This window comes from Aotus nancymaae, unplaced genomic scaffold (genome assembly GCF_030222135.1).
Source record: "Aotus nancymaae isolate 86718 unplaced genomic scaffold, 86718_ANA_hifiasm-v0.15.2.pri h1tg000077l, whole genome shotgun sequence".
In the NCBI taxonomy this organism is placed as follows: domain Eukaryota; kingdom Metazoa; phylum Chordata; class Mammalia; order Primates; family Aotidae; genus Aotus; species Aotus nancymaae.
The window spans coordinates 15,267,352-15,289,579 of NW_026988492.1; the positions used below are offsets into that span (position 1 = coordinate 15,267,352).

A 22,228-nucleotide genomic window follows, 5' to 3' on the forward strand; every position below is an offset into this window, starting at 1 on the left:
TATGCTAACAATGACAAGTGAATAAATGGATGGATGGATGGATGGATGGATGGATCAATAAAATAAGAAATGGAAGATTTTATAGCCTACTGAAAGAAAACAGGAAAACCATATATCAGATGGGAGTCAAAGAAGATATCTTGGCAAGCTGATGTTTAAACTGACTTTCAAAGGATGATGAGCTCATCTGACTAGGTGAAAAAGAATACAAGGTCTTTATGGGCAATGAGAAAAAAAACTTGTGTGAATGCATGGAAATATATTTTTTTAATTTTAAATACTATGAGAGCTTGGCATGAGAGTATCTTGCAGTATGATAAGCATGCAAGTGATTGAGTCATTAGATATGGAACTGGAGAGTAGACAGTTACCACAAAGAGCCAGGTGAAATCAACTCAGGAGTCTGAAATAAACACACAAAAATGTGGAGAAATACCAAGATACGAAATTTCTACTTCAAGATATATTTTTTGGCATCAGTGTGAAGTATGAATAGTAGGTTGCTCCAGAAAAAAAAAGAACAGTTAAGCACTTTCTTTAATCCAGGCAACTAATAAACCAAAGCAGAGATGGTTTAGAGGAAAGAGCAAAGATCTGAGCAATATTGAACATCCAGTGTCTGGAGGACTGGGGATTTGCATGCTGTTGGGAATTTGGGGAAAGTCCAGTAACTAGTACTTTATTTCTTAGCTCAAGTGTTGAGACAATTAAGAACTAAGATTTAGACAGTAGATCAAAATATCAACTTGGTATTGATATAGCTAATCCTGAAGAAAATTGCCTGTATCTGTAGACAAGTATTCTTCTAAAATTCGAAACCCAGAAATAAGACTCCCTGTTATAACCTACGCCTTCCAGGCTTCCCTGTGCGAAACTATAGCAAGGAAGAGTTGGCCAGATTTCCCATTTTCTTAGGGAGTTAACTATAAAATGTAAAGAGGAGATGAGGGACCAGGTAAGCATACTCAGGTTCTTCTTGAAAAGTCACTAATCCATTGTTGCTCTTCCTTCTTCTAGGAAGGAATAAGAAGACAAAGAGAGACCAGGAACGTTAGGCTACCAGATAGAGCTCGGTCTACATGAGAGACTAAGACCAAGGAAATAGTATTCTGATCCCATAGGGGTGAGTATGAAATGATTGATGGATTGTTAAGTAAATGAGCATGTTCTTCCCCAAGATTAGATGTATAAGATATAGAAGAGAAGGAGTCAGTTTTTAGGGATAAGAAATATTTTCTCCCCAGGCATGCTGGCTCACACCTGTAATCCCATCACTTTGAGAGGCTAAGGCAAGTGGATCACTTGAGCTCAGGATTTTGAGACTAGCCTGGGCAATATGGCGAAACCTAATCTCTACAAAAACAAAAAATACAAAAATTAGCTGTGCATAATGGCCTGTACCTGTAACCCCAGCCACATGGGAGGCTGACGTGGCAGGATCACTTGAGCTGGGAGGTTGAGGCCGCAGTGAGCCAACATCACACCACTACACTCCAGTCTGGGTGACAGAGTGAGACCCCGACCTCCACATCCCTCATCCCAAACTAAAAATAAAAAACAGTCAAAATAAAATAAATGTAAAAAGAAATATTTTCTATCCTAAAACAGAAAGACAATGACAACAATACAAAAAAAGCAGATCCAGGCCGGGCGCGGTGGCTCACGCCTGTAATCCCAGCACTTCGGAAGGCCGAGGCGGGTGGATCACGAGGTCAAGAGATCGAGACCATCCTGGTCAATATGGTGAAACCCCGTCTCTACTAAAAAATACAAAAAATTAGCTGGGCATGGTGGCGCGTGCCTGTAATCCCAGCTACTCAGGAGGCTAAGGCAGGAGAATTGCTTGAACCCAGGAGGCGGAGGTTGCGGTGAGCCGAGATCGCGCCATTGCACTCCAGCCTGGGTAACGAGCGAAACTCCGTCTCAAAAAAAAAAAAAGCAGATCCTAACAGATTGGAAACTTCATCCTATATCCAGTTGGATATACTCAAATCTAAGTCACTGAACAAAAATAAGAACGCAATTAGAAGTGAAGGTTATTACCTTCCATAGAAATTTGATGTATCCAATGTTATAATAAAATTTCAAAAAAATTTTAAAAGAGAATTATTTTATCATTTTTGAAAGCTGAGGATTTTGAAGATCTTGAAGGACGGAGTCTGAATCAGAAAGAAAAATTCACTAACCTTGGAGAAAAATTATTTTCAAATAAAGCTATCAGGAGATTATAAAAATCACTATAAGAGAATTTGCTGAGAACTGCAAAACATTCAATGGCCAGGTTAATGGATATTTTATATGTCTCAATCAAATATATGGAAGAAATTTCTTTGAAAATCACCCTTTCAAAATGTTTAAATATAAGGTCTTAAAAATAATCTTCTAATGGCCAGGCATGGTGGTTCATACTTGTAATCCCAGAACTTTGGGAGGCCACAGTGGGTGGATTACAAAGTGAAGAGATCAGCCTCACCAACATGGTAAAATCCCATCTCTACTAAAAATACAAAAACTAGCTGGGTGTGGTGGTGTGCCTGTAGTCTCAGCTACTCATGAGACTGAGGCAGGAGAATTGTTTTGATCCCCGGAGGCTGAGGTTGCAGTGAGCAAAGATCATGCCACTACACTCCAGCCAGGTGACAGAGCAAGACTTCATCTCAAATAAACAAATAAATAAATCTTCTAATTTGATCACTAAATTTGTTGTGACATTTCAGGGCATAATTTACTTACATAATTTTACTGAAAATATATAATTAAAATGCATTAGAAGATGTATATAAACTTTTTATTTGTATATCCTATATCAAAAATGTCATCTGGAAAGGGACATATTTTGTCCAAGTTTCAATGAGAGTTTGTGTTTAATTAAAGCAGGATGTCATGTTCTTTCACTCTAGCACAAACTCTTTCCATACAATCAATTACCAAGAAGGGTATTCACAATAGCAGGTAGATTTGCCAAGCCGGATACAGTTACAATGGTTACAGGTACTGTGAACAGTGTGAACCACTCTTAACAGTTCAAAGCTTTGAGTGCAGCGTGACCCAGTAATGCACCTCAGGGGGCCGAGGCAGGGAGGGAGAAGCTAAGATGGAGCATGTCAGGCTCACAGCTAAGATGGAGTCAGTTAGGCTAACACAAGCTAGGTTATTACAGCATGTGATGGGATCCTTCCTCCTTAAGGCTGCATAATATTTCCATTGTATTTATACACCACATTTTCCTTATGCATTCATCTGTTAATAGACATTTGGGTTCTTCCACCTCTTAGCTACTGTGAATAATGTAGCAACGAACAAGGGTAGGCAAATATCTCAAGATCCTGCTTTGAATTATTTTGGATATACATCTGAAAATAGGATTGCTACATCATAGGGTAATTCTATTTTAAATTTTTTGAGGAATGCTTTCCATAATGGCTGAACCACTTTACAGTCCCACCAAAAATGCACAAGAGTTTTGATTTCTCTGCATTCTCACTAACGTTATTTTTCCATTATTTAGAAAATGGCCATTCTAATGGGTATGACATAATGTCTTATTGTGGTTTTGATTTGCATTTTCCTTAACTGGCCATGTTGAGCATCTTTTCATATGCTTGTTGGATAATGGCATATCTTTCTGTTCTCAGCAACTGCAAATCTGATACCCTATTCCTGTCAGCACTTAGATTAGCAATTATAGTATCATGCAGAATAGTTTCACTGCTGTAGAAATCCTCCATCTATTCATCCTACTCCCTCCCCTAAACAATGGCAAACACTAATGTTTTTACTATCTCCATAGTTTTTCTTTTTTCCAGAATGTCATATTGTCAGAATCATAGGGTGTGTAGCCTTTTCTTATTGGCTTCTTTTGCTTAGTAATACACAGGTAAATTTCCTTCATATCTCAGCATGATAGGTCATTCTTTTAGCACTGAATAATATTCCATTCTCTGGATATGATCCAGTTTATTACTCATTTATGTACTGAAGGACATCTTGGTTGCTTCCAAGTTTTAGCAATTGTGAATAAAGCTCCTATAAACATCTATCTATATGTAGGTTTTTGTGTGAATATACTCATAGGGGTAAATACCAAAGCATGTGATGGCTGGATCACATGGTAAAGCAATGTTTAATTTTAGAAGAAAATGTCAAACCTTTTTAAAAGTGGCTATATTATTTGGTATTTCTACCAGCAATGAATGTTAATTCTTGTTGCTCCACATCCTTGTTGGCACTTGGCATTTTAATTTGTTTTTTCCTAATTATGGAAATTGTTGAGATTGTAAAAATTATGTAATTTTTACATTAAGAAATATTTTTGGTGGGAGTGTAAATTAGTTTAACCATGTGGAAGACAGTGTGGCAATTCCTCAAGGATCTAGAACCAGAAATACCATTTGACCCAGGAACCCCATTACTGGGTATATATATACCCAAAGGATTACAAATCATTCTACTATAAAGACACATAAACATGTATGTTTACTGAAGCACTATTTACAATAGCAAAGACTTGGAACCAACCCAAATGCCCATCAATGATAGAATGGATGAAGAAAATGTGGCACATATACACCACAGAATACTATGCAGCCATGAAAAAGAATGAGTTCATATCCTTTGCAGGGACCTGAAGCTGGAAACCATCATTCTGAGCAAACTAACACAGGAACAGATAACCAAAAACCACATGTTCTTATTCACAAATGGGAGTTGAACAATGAGAACACATGGACACAGCGAGGGGAACATTGCACACTGGGGCCTGTCGAGGGGTGGAGGGCAAGAGCAAGGGTAGCATTAGGACAATTACCTAATGCATGCAGGGCTTACATACTAGATGAGGGGTTGATGGGTGCAGCAAATCACCATAGCACATGTATACCTATGTAACAAACCTACACATTCTGCACATGTATCCCAGAACTTATAATAAATAAAATTTTAAAAAATAAAATATTTTAAAATACATATTTTTAAGGGGCCACTTTGGTATTTTGCTCTAGCTTATAACTGATGGTCCATATCTCCCAATCTTTTTACAATTGGATTAATTATTGTTTTCTTATTAATTTACAGGTTTATATTCCACATAATTTATTCTAATCCTCTATTATTTATCTTTATGACAAATACATTCTCCTAGTCTGTGAAATGTCTTTTTTGTATGGTGTCCTTCAAAATAAAATATAAAAAAATTTAATGACCTTTTATTTATCAATATTATATTTGGCATTTTTAGGAATAAGTAGTATTACATTGTTTAGGTTATCTGGTCTTCCATATTACTAAAACCAGTAGTCTAGTCTGTGTGTGTGTGTGTGTGTGTGTGTGTGTGTGTGTGTGTGTCAGAAAGAGTCTCACTGTCACCCAGGCTGGAGAGCAGTGTGGCAGGTTCTCAGCTCACTGCAACTTCTGCCTCCCAGTTCAAGAGATTCTCGTGCCTCAGCCTCCTGAGTAGCTGGGATTACAGGCACCCACAACCATGCCCATCTAATTTTTTGTATTTTTGGCAGAGATGGGTTTTCACAACGTTGGCCTGGCTGGTTTTGAACTCCTGACCCCAAGTGATCAACTCACCTTGGCTTCCCAAAGTGCTGGGATTATAGGCATGAGCCATTGCACTCGGCAAAAACAGCAGTCTGAACTGCATCTGTAGTGCTGATTTCAACTTAACTAAAAAATAATCCTTGGAGAGAAATCCTGGACATGAGTTGGATGACTTGGAAAAGAGAAAGATTAGTTCATATGAGGAAAAGTAGAAACAATTCATTTTATCTCAAAACGGTTTCAGAGAGTGACAAGTAAAAGGACAATACTCTAAGTAATAAAAAAAAAGGAAAGAAAAACTAAGAGTCTATAATTTTTAATCCTATTCTCATTACTTCTTTATTTATTACTCCACCAGAATGAGGAAATTTGATACACCAAATAAGTCCAATGTCTTGCATTAAAGAAAAGAGCACTAAGAGAGCTAATTTAGAAAAATGTTTCTCCCTCTGGAGCTGAACTTTGCAATTGGTGGTGGCTGTAACTAGGAAGATGGAGTTGCAGCTGATTTCAGAGATTCTGTGATGTGGAAGTAAAACAAAATCCAGAAACATGATCAGGCCAATACTTCATGTGTGACTGAGGCATGACAAAATGTAAGATTCTTGACGGGCTCTCTGGTCCTCACACATTGTTTACACTTTCCTCTAAGGGACATGAGGTCAACTCATTTAGCCTTGCAAAGACTTAGAAGAGTATTTTCTAAAGTATCACATTCTTAACTCAGATGATGCTAGAAATGACTATGCGGTATACAGAAAGAGACAGAGAGAGACAGAGTTCTCCTGTCTTTTCTTCTTTTTATAAGAACACTAATCCCATCATGAGAACACCATCCTCATGACCTAATCTAATCCAAATTACCTCTCAAAGGCCCCGCTTCCAAACACCATTTCACTGGGAATTAAGGTTTCAGTATATGAACTGCAGGGTGGGGCAAATATTCAGCTCATTGCAAAGCTTATAGGGTTTTGTTGACCTATAATTGCTTAGAATGAGGCTAAAGTTGGTAGCAATGATATGTTTAAAGTCTCTTTGCACAAAGAACACTAAATGATTTGCAGATAAAACAAAAACTGTAAAGATGAAATGCATATGACTGATGTTTGCACTAAGAAGTAGAGGTTAGTCTGGTTTGATTTGCTCTTCTTTTACATCCCTGAGCCACAGGGGAACCAAACTACCTGTACCTCTGTTATGCAGAAGATTTCATAAATAGATGCTTCAGGCTCTGAATGGACTCAGTGATCTAACTCCTCACTCTGTGAATTCACTGCAACCAAATACAATAAACTTTAGGCTGCACTAATATAATCTCTTTGGTATAATAGATTTTCCAACTTGTTTTATACTAGACTTCCCTCACTACACCCATTCCCACATTGATAATCAAGCAAATGAAACAGATATTTTGACATCCCTAGTCCCTGATAAATTATTACCAACTTTAGACATATTATCACTGAATGAAGTGCTTGACTAATATGAATCACTGCACTTTATATCTATCTTTAGGTAGCATGTGTATGTTTTCCCTGTGACTTCTGAAGTTAAGAAATATATTTAATATAAAAATCTAAGAGCATATTGAAGCTAAAACAGTCTCTTTAGAAAATTTAAAATTTTGAAATAGCTTTAGCTTTTGGGAAACATCATACATTTTTTTCTATTTCACTTAGTACCATAACTTAGATTTATACTCACAATCTAAAAGAACAACATTTGTTATGATTGTATTGAGGGGTCTGTGTTAGATCTACTTTCTAGGAGAAAAGGCTTTCTGAAAACATAGGTACTCTTTGGATATGATTTTAACAACTGTGTTATAACTGTTTGCCACAAATTATGCACTGATATTTTTTTCCTGTCTCCAGTAGCAAATCAACAATGTTTAAAATACTTTTGTTTTACAACATGGATTCAATGACATTTTCCATCTTTACAGATATTCTACTATATTTAAATGGGACTGCAAATGACTCAAGTAGGAGCTCAAAAATTTCCAAGCTGCACTAACCATTCAGACAAACTTCTCCATGTTTAACATTTAGCATTTCTCTCAATTAAGAGAGAACGTAAAACAATGTGAAAGTTTTAACTTTAAAATAAGTGAATAAGTTTCCAATTTTAGTTTATAGGAACACAATAAAACTGTTAAGTTGAACATATCACAGACTTTGGCCAAATTTTTCTTTCCTATGTATAGGCTAAATCACTTTGCAGACCACACCAAAGAAGCTAAAACCGTAATATTTAAGATTGAAAATACTAAGGCTCAAATTTCTTTATTTTTGCCTTGACATCTTATATTAAACTGCAAATATTTCCAATAATTTGGTATTTTCTTCTCAGTTTATACCACCTTTAGAAAAATACAAAAGAAAGGCATATTTCAAAACACAGTGCTTTCATGTAATTATAATGAATTTGCCAAACAGTACACTATTAGAAGATGAACAGCTGCAGGTGATGTCTTAAAAGTCAAGCCAACAGTATTTACACTGTTCCCCTTGCCTTTGGATTCACACGGAAACAAACATTCATCTCTGCAGAATAAAGAGAGACTAACACCATTTGTAAATAAAGCTGGTGAGACACTGAGGCTAATGAGAGGGGACGCCAACAATCTACTCAACCCAGTTCAACAACAACAGCAAAACATATTCAATGTGTAAGGGGTGGGGGAGGACATCATAAAAATTACATTAAGTGTCCTACAAATAGTCATTATATTTTATCAATTTTAAGGCATCATCAGTTGTACAATGTGCCACTGCTTTAGTAACAGTTATCATGGGGAAAATAAAATCCTAATAATACCTCAGTATTATTAACATGAATATTCATATATCTACATTCTAATAACTAATACTTTCAGTAACTAACAATTCTAATATGCATGCTAAAATCTGAAATTTAAAAATCCAACAAAAAGCACCTAATTTTTATTTCAATTTGCAGACGGTATTTTGTCATATAATCAGTATTTCATTTCTCTAAATAAACTAGATATTTCACCAACAATCCTTGGTGCAAGGAAGAAAATTCCTGCCATATGTGTTCGCTTGAAGAAAATATACTTCTGGCTTTTCTAAAGAAGAACAGAAAGAATAATGAAAAGCAAATACTTCCTTTGAGCTACATGCTTTTTAATATGAATGTCTGGGAGCAATTCCTAATCTAATCTGAAGATCTGATTCAAGGAAATCTCTTTAACTTTGTCATCATTCCTTACCATCATCTCCTCAGGCAACACACAACATCATTGTACAGTTATGCAAGGAACCATAGAAACGTGGCTAAGTTCCTACTGTCCCTGGAAATGTAATCAATTTTGCCTAATGGATTAGATTAAAATTAAGAATTTCTTTATATTTTGCATATCTATTAATAAATTATTGATTCTATATTTTTAATAACATTTATCTTTAGAGTTATGTGATTTACTCTTATCTTTACAGTACTAGTGTGCATTCTGTATTGTGAATTTAGTATAAATATTAAATTTTATAAATATAAAAAGATGTAAATTGTGAAATCAAAAACATAAATGTTGGGGTGGGAGAATGTGTAGGGTTTTTATATGGAATTAAATTGGAAATAGATTTAAGTTAATTTAAAATTTAAATTAATTTAAAATTAAGATTTTATTAGCTTAAAATGAACTGTTGTAACCATAAGCTGGTTTTTGTAAGCCTTATGTGAAACACATAGCAAAACTCTATAGTAAACAGACAAAAGGTAAAGAGAAAGCAATCAAAGCTTACCACTACAGGAAATCATCAAAACACAATGGAAGGTAGCAAGAGAGAAAGAAGGAAACAAAAGATCTATGAAACAGCTAGAAAGAAAATTTTTAAAAGGCTATAATAAGTCCTTACCTATTAATAATTACTTTAAATGTAAGTGGATTACATTCTCCAATGAAAAGATATAGACTGTCTTAATGGATCCAAAAAAAAAAAAGATCTAACAGTGTACTGCCTGCAAGACTCTCACTTCAACTTTGAGAACACAGATAGAATGTGAAGATAGACAGATGAAGCACATTCCATGCAAATGCAAACCAAAAAAGAGCTCAGGAAGCTAGATTTATATGAGACAAAATCAAAATATATTTGAAGTCAAAAATAGTAAAAAGAGACAAAACGTTTATTATATAAATATACAGTAGTCAATTAATCAAGAGGATATAATAATCATAAATATATATGTACTCAACATGAGAGAACCCAAATATATAACAAATATTAATTAATCTGAAGGGAGAAAGAGACAACAAAACAATAATAATAAAGGACTTCAATATCCCGCTTCCAACAATGGATAGATCATACAGACAGAAAATCAATTAAGACACATTGAACTTAAATGATACTTTAGAACAAATGGGACTAGCAAACATATACAGAACATTATATTCAACAGCAGAATATACATTCTCAAGTGCATACAGACCATTCTCCAGGATAGATAATATGTTAGGCCACAAAACAAGCATTAACAAATTTAGGAAGTTTGAAATCATATCCAGCATCTTTACTAATCACAACGGAATGACACTGGAAATCAATGACAGGAGAAAAGTTGAAAAATTCACAAACATGGCAATTAAAACAACACACTACTTAAAAATCAATAGATCAAAGAAGAAATAAAAATGAAATAAAAAATCTGAGATAAATGAAAATGGAAACACAACATACCAAAACTTATGGAATGCAGCAATAGCAGTTCTAAAAGGAAAATTTATAGTAATAAATACCTCAGAAATAAAAAAAATATTAAATAAAAAATCCCAAATAAACAACCTATCTTTATACCTCAAGGAACTTGAAAAAGAACTTGCTTTTCTTCTAAGCACGAAGTTAGTAGAAAGAAGGAAAACTAAGCACTAAGTTAGTAGAAAGAAGGAAATAATAAAGATCAGAGCAGAAATCATTACAATAAAGAAAAACTAAAAGATCAATGAAACATAATTTTTTGAAAAGATAAAATTAATAAACCTTTAGCTATAATAAGAACAGAAGGATCAAATAAAATCGGAAAGGAAGAGACATTACAACTGATGCCACAGAAATACAAAGGATCATACAAGACTGCTATTAACAACTATACCCCAAGAAATTGAATAACATTAAAGAAACTGATAAATTCCTAGAAACATATGACCTACCAAGATGGAATCAAGAAGAAATAAAAAACCTAAACAGATGAATTATGAGTAATGAGATTGAATCATTAACCAAAAATCTCCCACCAAAGAAAAGGCCAGGGCCTGAGGGATTCACGACTAAATTCCACTAAACATTTAAAGGATTCATACCAATCCTTAACAGACTCTTCCAAAAACTGAAAAGGAATGAACACTTTCAAAATTATTTTTTAAGATCAGCCTGATACCAAGCCAGAAAAGACTATCAGGAAAAAAAATTACAGGCTAACATGTCTGATGAGTATAGATGCAAAAATCCTCAACAAAATACTGGCAAGCTGAATTCAACAATAGCATAAAAGGATCATGTATCACAACCAAGTGGAATTTATCCCTGGGACATAAAGATGGCTCAACATATGTAAATTAATGAATGTGATACATAACATTAACAGAATGAAGGCTTAAAATCTTCTGACCATGTCAACAAATGTAGAAAAAGCATTTAACAATATTGACATACTTTCACAATAAAAACTCCAAACAAATTAGAAATAGAAGAAATGCTCCTCAATCCAGTAACAGCCTTAAAGCTTTTAGTAAGTGTTGGGAGGATGTAGGTAAAAGCAAACCCCTATATAAGCCCAAAGTTAACATCACACCCAGTGGTAAAAAGATAAAAGATTTTCCTCTAGTATCAGGAATAAGAAAAAGACACCTACTCTCCCCAATTCTATCCAACGTAAAACTGGAAGTCTTAGCTAGAGCAATTACACAAGACAATGAAATAAAAGGCACCTATACTGGAAAGAAAAGAGTAAAATGATTCCTGTTTGCAGATGATATCATCTTACATGTAGGCAGCTCTAACATCTCCACCAAAATGTTGGTCAAATAAGAAATGAGATAAACACATTATGAAACACAAAAATCAGTTGTGTTTCAATACACCAAAACAAGCTATCTAAAAACAATTAAGAATAGTATTCTATTTATAATAGGACCAAAAAGAAAAAAAAATACTTAGGAATAAATTTAACCAAAATGATAAAACATCTGTACACTAAAAACCATAAAATATTGATAAAATGAATTGGAAAATATCCAAATAAATGAAAATATATCCCATGTTTATGTATCAAAAGAATTAATATTGTCAAAATGTCCATGCTACTAAAAGCAATCTACATCTGTCTTGCAATCGAATTTAATGCAATCCTTATGAAAATTCTTACGGCATTTTTCACAGAAGTAGAAAAAACTATCCTAAAAATTCACACAGAACTACAAAAGATTCCAAATAGCTAAGGCAATTTTGAACAAGAAGAAAAAAGCTGATGACATCACACTTCCTGATTTCAAATTATATTACAATGCTGTAGAAATCAAGCATGGTACTTGTATAAAAACAGAAACATAGACCAATGGAGCATAATAGAAAGCACAGAAATAAACCCATACACATATAGACAAGTAATCTATAAGAAAAGTGACAAGAATATACGATGGGAAAATATAATCTCTTCAATAAGTGGTGTTAAAGAACTGGATATCCACATGCAAAGCAAAATGAAATTGGGCTCTTACATCATGTACAAAAATCACAATGGAAGAAAATATTTCTCAACTATGTAACTGATAAGGAGTTAATATCCAAACTACCTAAAATACTCATACAACTCAACAGCAAAAACAAAAAACAACAACAGCAAAGAATCCAGTTTTAAGAGGGGCAAAATACCTGAATAGACATCTTTTTTCCAAAGAAGACAGAGACAATAGGTACATGAAAAATCACTCACTAGCAGTAATGATCAGGAAAATGCAAATCAAAACTATGATGATATATTACTCCTCATCTGTTAGGGTATCTATTAACAAAAGTTGTAAGATAGCAAGGGTCACTGAGGATGTAGAGAAAAGGGAACTCTTAGACACTGTTGGTAGGAATGTAAATTGATACAACCCTTAGGAAAAATAGCATGGAGGTTGCTTAAAAAATTAAAAATATAACTATCTGTATAATCCAGCAATCCCAGTTCTGGGTGTATATCCAGGGGCATGATGCCATGAAAAAAAAAAAATTACTGGAAAGCATCAACAGTAACAATTTTTATGAAGAGACCAATTTTTATTTTTGTTTCATCTTACGGCAAGATTATATCAAAGTCCTTTATGAAACCTATGGATTCAACAGGCCTTGTGGTTTTGACCCATAGTTTCTTTTGTTATGAAGCCAGTGCAATAAAAAAACACACAGCTCAAACAGTTGGTAAAGTTCTATATTTTTCTTCCAAAACTTGAAACAGAAAATTGGGACTAGCACTCTGTAGCTGGTATTTCACATCTCTGCCTGTGCCTCTAGAAGCTGTTCTACCTCCCTTTGGAACTGTAAGCCAAAGAATGGATTTAACCAGATAATTAGGGCAGCAACAGTTTCAACAGTTCCATGTTTCTTTTCCATGTTCTTTTTTGTTCTCTTCTGCCTCTGAGGTCACAGTGTTTCTCTCTGATCTCAGATTTGGGGGCAATGTGGGGAAAGCCCTGGCCACTGAAATCAGACCAGCTCAGGTAAAATCACAATTCAATCCTTAATTTTGTATTCTCATCCAGGCTGCTTATGCTCTTTAATTTTTCATATCTATAAATTGGACATTGCAGCCTCTTCCTTGCAGGTTTAGTGTGTTTGCTGAGTAGTATAATACTAGTGGTGAACATTATGGTCCCGAGAAGTAGTTACTGTGTTCTGCCACTTTACAGCTAGGTACTCATGAGCAGGTTATCTCCCTTTCAATTTCCTCCATAAAACTGGGATAATAAAGGCATTTATCCTGCTCCACATACAACATCTATTCACCTATGATGGACCAGGCACTCTTCTAGACTCTTAAAACATTGTAAGATTAAGTAAGATAAAATACGCATGAGTGGCCAGTTGTAATACTGTGCCTACATATCACCTCCCTTTCTTGTAAAGATTTTCTATCTCCCCTACCCTTGCCCAGCTTCCTGTAGGTGGAAAATACACCTATGCCCCATTGTTAGGCTCTGATCAATGGATAATGAACATGAACAGACACAATAAGATGTATACCATGTCCCAATTGAAATTTTAAATATGCTTTTTACACAGACCTATGAATAAGATCTGTCCATTTATTTATCTGTCTGTCTATCTCTTTGCTCTTATTGTTCCATGCCAACCCACACACTTGAGAGCAAGAAATAAATGGGTCTGTAGTCATAAGCTACTGACACTTGGCTTTCAACAAAAGCTGACTGACATATAATATAGCATTTGGCACATAGAAATACTTAATATTTTAGTAATATTAAAACTAAACTAAAATATATAACAAGAATATATAAAACACCTAAAATATTGACATCCCTCTATCTACTTATCCATCCAACAAATATTTATTGAGTACTACTATGTGTCAGATACTGTTTTAGGTGTGAGAGATGAAACAGTGAACAGGTGATGTACCTGCTCTCATGCAACTAACATCATTATGGGGGAAAACAGAAATGTAACTAAGGGTGGTAGGTGTTGTAGAGAAAAGTAACACCAGAAATGGAAATAGAAAATGCTGGATAAGAAAGAAACTATGCATGTGTTGTGTTCAGAGAAGGCTTCCCTGAAGAAGAAACTCTAGCGGAGACCAGAAGGAAGTAAGGGAGGGAATCAGATAAACATCTGTGGGAAATCTGTTCCAGGAACAGGGAAAAGCAGTTGGAAAAGCCCTCACCATATGATTGGTTTGGCTGTGTCCCTAATCAAATCTCATCTTGAATTAGAGTTCCCACAATCTCCACGTCATGAGAGTGACCCAATGAGAGGTACTTGAATCATGGGGATGGATCTTTCCCATACTGTTCTCGTGAAAATGAATAAGTCTTACAATATATGATGGATTTATAAAGGAGAGTTCTGGCCAGGCATGGTGGCTCACAGCTGTAATCCCAGCACTTTGGGAGGCCGAGACGTGTAGATCACCTGAGGTCAGGAGTTCACAACCAGCCTGACCAACATGGTAAAGCCCCATCTCTACTAAAAATACAAAAATTAGCCAGGTGTGATGGCAGATGCCTGTAATCCCAGCTACTTGGGAGGCTGAGACAGGAGAATCACTTGAACCTGGGAGGCTGAGGTTGCAGTAAGCTGAGATTGTACCATTGCACTCCAGCCTGGGCAACAAGAGCAAAACTCCTCCTCAAAAAAAAAAAAAGAAAAGAAAAGAAAAGAAAAACAAAAGGGGAGTTCCCCTGAACCCACTCCCATTGCCTGCCACCATGTAAAATGTGACTTTGCTCCTCCTTCACCTTCTACCATGATTGTGAGGCCTTCCCAGCCATGTGGAACTGTGAGTCAATTAAACCACTTTCCTACATAAATTACTCAGTTTTGGGTATGTCTTTATTAGCAGTGTGAGAATGGATGAATACACCATGAATTGGCTGAAGTACTCTAGTATTAGCTCAGAGGCCGTTGTAGTAGGGAAAAGTAAGTGAGATACACACTGGTGAAAGGTGAATTCAAGGAGAAGGAGGGGTCAGTCATTTATTCCTTGGAAGCTATCATTAGTTTGAGTTTTGCCCTAAATTAGACAGAAATTCACAGGAAGATTCTGACAATAGTACAACACACTCTCATCTAAGTTAGAAAAGGAATATGTGGGCTGCTGTTTTCAGAACATAGTGCTCAAGGGTAGGAGCAGAGAGATCATTTAAAAAGCAATTACAATAATTCGTGCATAGACACTGGTTGCTTGGACCAAGTGGAAACTGGTGAGGGCAGTAAGAAGTGGGTTCTAAACCAGATTTGTTAATATAAACCAAATTTATTAATATGGAATAAGCAGCTAGACATAAACTGTCAGTTGCTCAGATAGGGAGGTGTGCAGGAATGACAGACTTGAGAGGCAACATGCAATCAGGAATTCACTTTTAGGCATTGAGAGGTAAGGGTAAATTTGTTCAATTCTGCCTCTCATTTTGCTGGCCTTCAAGAGAGGGATTTGGCTATCTCCAGAGTTCTATGAGTGGAGGGAAGGATCAGAGCTGCATCACATAGCTACAACTGAAAAGACTGGAATCAGCCTCATCCTCTGATTCTGCCAACAATAAAGTTAGTGCTCTGCTCAGCAATTGAGACTAAGATGATGGAGCAGGGATGGAGGTTAAGTTTTCAGCAATTGAGAATGTTGTTGGGTCCCAACCTGTGATCACTCCAGGGAGGAGATCATGTTCCCTCGTCATGCACTTTAAGAGCTCTCAGTCTGAGTGCCAAACTCTGAGTTTAAAATCCAGTCTTCCTAGATCACTATGTACTTCCCAGAATGGGTTTCTCCTAGTAACACTATTCAAGGCCTGAGTTGTGTTCATTTTAGGTTATTTTCTAGCATTTTCTTTAAGATGCCTACTAGACTTCCAGGTTGAGCCAGTGAGTAGGTAGTTAGTATGTAACTCTGGAGTTCAGGGGAAAAGTTTGAAAATGGATATATAAATCTGGAAAAAAATGTCATTTATGTCATTTTAATAGACATAAACCTATAACATAGTGAAGAAATGGTTGACAATAATCCTTAGAAATACTTTGTTTCCTGAGAGTAAAATACCACTGAAGATAACTGAGAAGTTAATGAAGTATCCAATACAATGTAATTATAAGGCAAATGGTTTTGGTTATTTTAACTCCTTAAGTATAATGGAATAACATTTTAACTTCAGGCATGACTTTCTAGTATTTTGCATGTGATAAGACATAGACATAAGTGATTCAAACATATTGATGATGTTGACACTTTAAAACTAATTACTAGCAAAGACCTAAAAAAAAAATATTTTCCAGAGTTAATCGATTTGAGAAACAGAATAAAGGCAAGGTCATGTTGGAAATTTTGTAGAAATGAAATATTGATTTCCTTGGAAGTTTTCCAAGTAAACAGATTTAGAAATAACCCCAAATTGAAATGTTCTCTCTTACCAGGGTAGAGGGTGCAGTCCATGAATGACAGATCATCGATGGCAATATCTCCAGCGAAACCATCTCCCACTGAAGCCTCCACCAATATCTAAAAAATAATAATAATAAACTTCTTTATGTGGCAAAGTAAATTTAGTTATTAAATGGTTAAAGAGGAATTTAGAATTTACCCAAATATAACACTCTTCTGTGCCATTAAAAAAATACTTTGTAGTAGTCTCCATAAGTGATCATCTTGCCTTGAATACTTCTAGTAACAAGAATCTCCATACTTTATTGAGCCTGTTAGATCCATGGAGCTCACTGTGTTTCTGATGAGTTTCCATTTTTGAAATTTCAATATATTAGATTGATATCCACTGCTCTATAACTTTCAACCATTAGTTCTAGATTGGCATTGTTTTCTTCTGGTCCTTTAAGTATCTGAAGGCAAATAATTGTCCCCTGATCCCCCTAGGTTATCTGTTTCCCAAGTTAAACCCCCTCATTCCCCTAGAAACCCAATTTGCTACCAGAACTACTTGCTAGGATATACATTTTTAAGGGCTTTAGAACATTTCTCACATGACGCGGATTCTGTAACAGTTTATGAAACTAGCTAATAATGATTAGATCTCCTTCAGGGCCACATTAATCAAAGTGAAATCAATGACATTTGTGCTGCTACAGGAGCTGCAGTTCCACCAAAACTTTAGTAAAATATGAAATACCACATATAGACAAACCACTGTAGTATGGGGTAGACTGTGATTACAGCTGAGATTTACTGTGACAGAATTAATCATGATGAATTATTTTACTACTTTTACAAATTGTTGCATGCTTACTAGCAATATCACCATAATTTAATAATATAGAACTTCTTGCAAACTCAAGCTTAGAAAAACACATTAAGTTTTTCCATTGTTATATGAACATATGTCTTCACTTCATTTTCCTCAAAATGTTATATGTTGGAATTGAAGTTTTACTTTTCAAGCTCTATCCTTCATTAAAAGTTATCACATACATTATTTGTTGACATTATCCCTGAAGAAGAAAGTTTTAAAAGGTCAAATTGCTGACCTCAAACCTCTTAACACCTTTCCCCAAATTTCTACTCTTTCTTGAGGTCTACCAGGATTTTCTCCCTTGTCACTGAGGAAATAAAGTAATTTGGAAAATGTTTCTTCATAGAACTAGTGAGCAAATATGGACCACCTGACATTGTTTGAAAAACGTTTAATGGTGTTATATAAGAAGTGTCCTGCTGTTTCACAAAGAGTCTCTCCAAACATAAAATGCATCCTTTTTTCCACCACCATCATGAATGAAAGACATTATAGGCAGAGAAAACAAAAATGTTAAAGAATGTTTAGTACAAAATCATACAATTATTTTCAACAAACATAAACCAGCAGATAGAATTTGAAAGAACATACGACAGGAAAATGTATTCTGTTTTATTTTTTAAAATAGAGTTGGGTGAACAATGGGGAAGTGGCACAAATATAAATTAATCACTAATGAATATCCTATGCCAATACATGTAAATCCCACTGCAACACAACACAGAACATGCTAACAAAACCTCAGAAGATACAGCGAGAAGGAAAAAACTAGAATAAAAATAAATACTATTGACTTGGCCACACTGCTCATGAGTACCATTACCTTATTAATGAGAAAGAATAGAGAATTGACATTAACATCCCAGTTCATAGAGAGTGAGGTTACTGTACATATAAATAGCTTTAGGGATATAAACCAACTTTAGGGATATATACACATATAAACCAACTTTAGGGATATATACACATTCATAGCTCCATTCTGGTGTTTGGACTCAACTGTTCCAATATTTGTCTTTATATAGTCACAAATTAAAGAGTTGACTATAAAAATTTCAGAAAAATTCTGTAACCCAGAGAGGGCCATAGCAGGTTAGCAGAACTTATGAGAGGATGTGATTTACACAGGCATTTTTCTTTTGGCATTTACTTCATATTGCATGAGAAGTATTTTAATATTGCTTTTATCTGCAGTCAAAGGCAATGGGAAGAAATAGAAACGAGTGAAAATAGAAGACAGTTGGATATTGCTCAAATACTCAATTTAATTTTTACCAAAATATCTTCAATTTGCTAACTCCTAAATGTTAGCATTCTTGAGAATTAATGAACAATAGTCACAATTTGAGACACTGAAATTGTCCATCTGTATGTACAACTGCAGTCTCAGTCTCTTTTGAATATTTAGGAAAAGCATTTTTCTGAGACTATTCCAAACAATCTATTTTTCAGTTCAGAACTAAGAACAATCTTCTCTTGTTATCCACTTATAATTTCCTAGAGGACAAATATTTATGCTCGATCTTATACTTCTTAATGATATCCATTTATTTTTCATTGGATTTTTCAATAATTAAAAATGTACAAACAGAATGAAAGGCATTATATGAATCTCTCTTGTAGCCCATTTTAACAACTGACTAATATGTTAAGTAGTTAAACTCTTCTAAACACATTCAAACAACTATCTAATATTTCACCACATGACCTACAATTCTTGGGAGCTTTTAGAAAATCAGCTTGGAATTGAAAACATTTTAGGCCAATACTTAGGGAAATATTTGCTGGATACAATATAAAAGGGTTTTTAAATCATCTTTACAATTGTTTACATAACCCTGAAACCAATCTCTATGAAATAAAACTAGATTTGGCCTGACAAATTTTATGTATCTCACTCTGTGGCTGACTCTATCACTTACACAAAACTGCAGAATAATTGGAGTTTTTCAATTATTATAGTAGATATATGAAAACCATTTATCATGAAACAAGGACGTAAGTGCCATATTAAAACTGTGTAAGAAACTGGGCACTGAAATGGATAATAAAAATAACATTGTGATAATAGTAAAGACAAAATAAAATGCTGGAATATGTAGTCAACAACTATAAGAGGATTACTAAAATGAAAAAAATATGATGTCTACCAAATCTGACTGTGTTCTTATTTTGGGAAAAAATCACGGCAAAATTTATGTTGATCTTTTGGCTTTATATTTTATCTCTTCTTAGCTAATGTCTGGCTTATAGCTTGCTGAGAATCTTTGATTCAGAAAAGAAAAATGAGTGCCTACTTAGGCATTGTGCCAAGTGTTTCCATGGTTACCAGGAAGAAATAAATTCATTCCTATCCTTGAATATCTCACCATTTATGATAGAGAAGAATAAATGGTGACCCTTGGGCTGGACCCAGTCCATAAGAGTTTAGTTTAACTCCATCAGTGCTCCTGAGTACTAGTGTCTGCAACAGCTGAAGAGCACTGCTGTCTTGTGAGATACTACTTTTGTGAGATACTGAGAGATAGGGTATCTCACAAGGAGACACTGCTCTTCAGCTGTTGCAGACACTAGTACTCCCTATTAAGTACTCACAAAAAGGTTGTCAGTTGCCATTCATTATTTTAAAGCTCACCTACTATATTAGTTGGTTCTCACGTTGCTATAAAGAATTGCATGAGACTGAGCAATCTGTAAAGAAAAGTAGTTTCAGCCAGGTACTGTGGCTCACACCTTAATCCCAGCACTTTGGGAGGCTGAGGCAGGCAGATCACCTGAGGTAAGGGTTTGAGACAAGCCTGGCCAACAAGGTGAAACCCCGTTTCTACTAAAAATACAAAAAATTAGCCGGGCATGGTGGCACACCCGTAATCCCAGCTACTTGAAAAGCTGAGGCAGGAAAATCACTCAAAGCTGGGAGGCAGAGGTTGCAGTGAGCCAAGATTGTGCCATTGCACTCCAGCTTGGGAAACAAGAGGGAAAGCAAGAAAGGAAAGGAAAGAAAGAAAGAAAAGAGAAAAGAAAGAAAGGTTTTATTGATTCACAGTTCCACAGGCTGTATAAGAAGCATGGCTTGGGAGGCCTCAGAAAACTTATAATCACGGCAGAAGGCAAAGGGAAGCCAGCATTTCCTATGTGGCTGGAGCAGGAGGAAGAGAATGAAGAGGGAAGAGGGAAAGTGCTTCACACTTTTAAACAACCAGATCTCATGAGAACTGATTATCATGAGAAGAGCAAGGAGAAATCATCCCCCATGTATCCAATCACCTCACAGCAGGTCCCTCCCCCAACACTGGGTATTATAATCCAATCACCTCACAGCAGGTCCCTCCCCAACACCGGGTATTATAAATCAACATGAGATTTGGGTGGGGACACAGACCAAACCATGTCACCTACTTCTTTCAGTTCATGTCACAGGCCTGGTTCCCATAGTTATTTGGGTTTGCCATTCCTTGTGTAGTTTAACTCAGAAAGCATGAAGGGCCTTAGATTTTATCCTACTTGGAAGCTAATGAGTTTGCCACTATTTCATATACATGCAGTGAGATAAGACACTAGGCCTCTGATACAGAAAGACAGGAAAAGCAATAACCAGAGAAGCACCTTCCATTTCCATAGGACAACATGAGGAGGGCGGGATGTTTACCCGTGTGTGCAATATATATCACCCACAGGAGAGGAATCCAAAATGGGGACACCCCAGCTGGAATATGCTGCTGGCGCGTCTGCCCATTCTCCCCTCCAGATAAAGAGAGGTGGCAAGGAGAGCTTATTTTTACTCTGGAATGTAAGCAAATGTCTCAAGGTAAAGGCAATTTAAATATACCCTTTGCTCAAAGGCTGAACTGTGCCAAACAGAAGAAATCCATGAGAATTATCTCCAAACAGGGCAGCTGGATGGTGCTACATGGTTGAAATATTTCATTTGTGGAAGCACTATGATCTTTTAATTCTTTTCTAATATTTCTGTACATCAGAATGGTTAAGTCAATTCAGCTTCCCTTCCCCTTATAAAATGTTTCATTTTATACTCTTCTGAAGGAAGGAGTCTCATTTGTTAAAGTATTCCAGATTCGACCACTCACCTGCTGCCCGCCCACAAAATCTTTTCCCATCAGAGTCTCTGCTGTGTTGAGGTCAGAAAGTAAATAATAATAATAATAATAAAAGAAATCAAAAAAGGTTTAAGAAATTGGGTCATTCAAAACCTCAGACATGTTTTTTTACTTGCATAGAATTCTTTCTTCTAATCTTGTTGAGTGAAAGAGAATACACACATTTAGAGAGAGACAAGGAGAGAGAGAGGGAGGATGTGGGGAGCTGAGTTTTAATTTGGAATGTAAACAGATGTCTTCCATTATACGTATCATCACATATATCATCTCTAAGTATTCAAGTCATATGAGATTAATTTGCTTCCTGCAGTTTTTAAAGGGTTCACAAGCCACAAAATTCATTTCAATTCCATTTTTCTCTGTATTTTTAGACGTACAAAAAAAAAGGGCCAAAATTGGGTCACATTTTTGTTTAGTTTTGATTTTTTTGCCTCCAATATATAACAATGCCTTCCTGAAACCTGCCTAAGTGGATTTTAAAAAGAATCACTATTGATCATCTTGAAATTAGTTTGCTACTTGAAAATGCACATTCACATGCTATTTTAAAGTATCCTCTGAGAATCCATATACCCTGTAACCCGCTTCTCAT

General features: G+C 35.5%; 1 protein-coding gene across 1 annotated transcript in view; it reads right to left on the reverse strand.

Annotated features, from left to right (window-relative positions):
* MALRD1 (MAM and LDL receptor class A domain containing 1) overlaps positions 1–22,228 on the reverse strand; it is a 609,315-nt gene that overhangs the window by 400,349 nt on the left and 186,738 nt on the right. Inside the window, exon 19 of the mRNA XM_064368444.1 lies at positions 16,689–16,776. Within this exon, the coding sequence (XP_064224514.1) occupies positions 16,689–16,776 (88 nt within the window). The remainder of the gene's footprint in view (positions 1–16,688; positions 16,777–22,228) is intronic.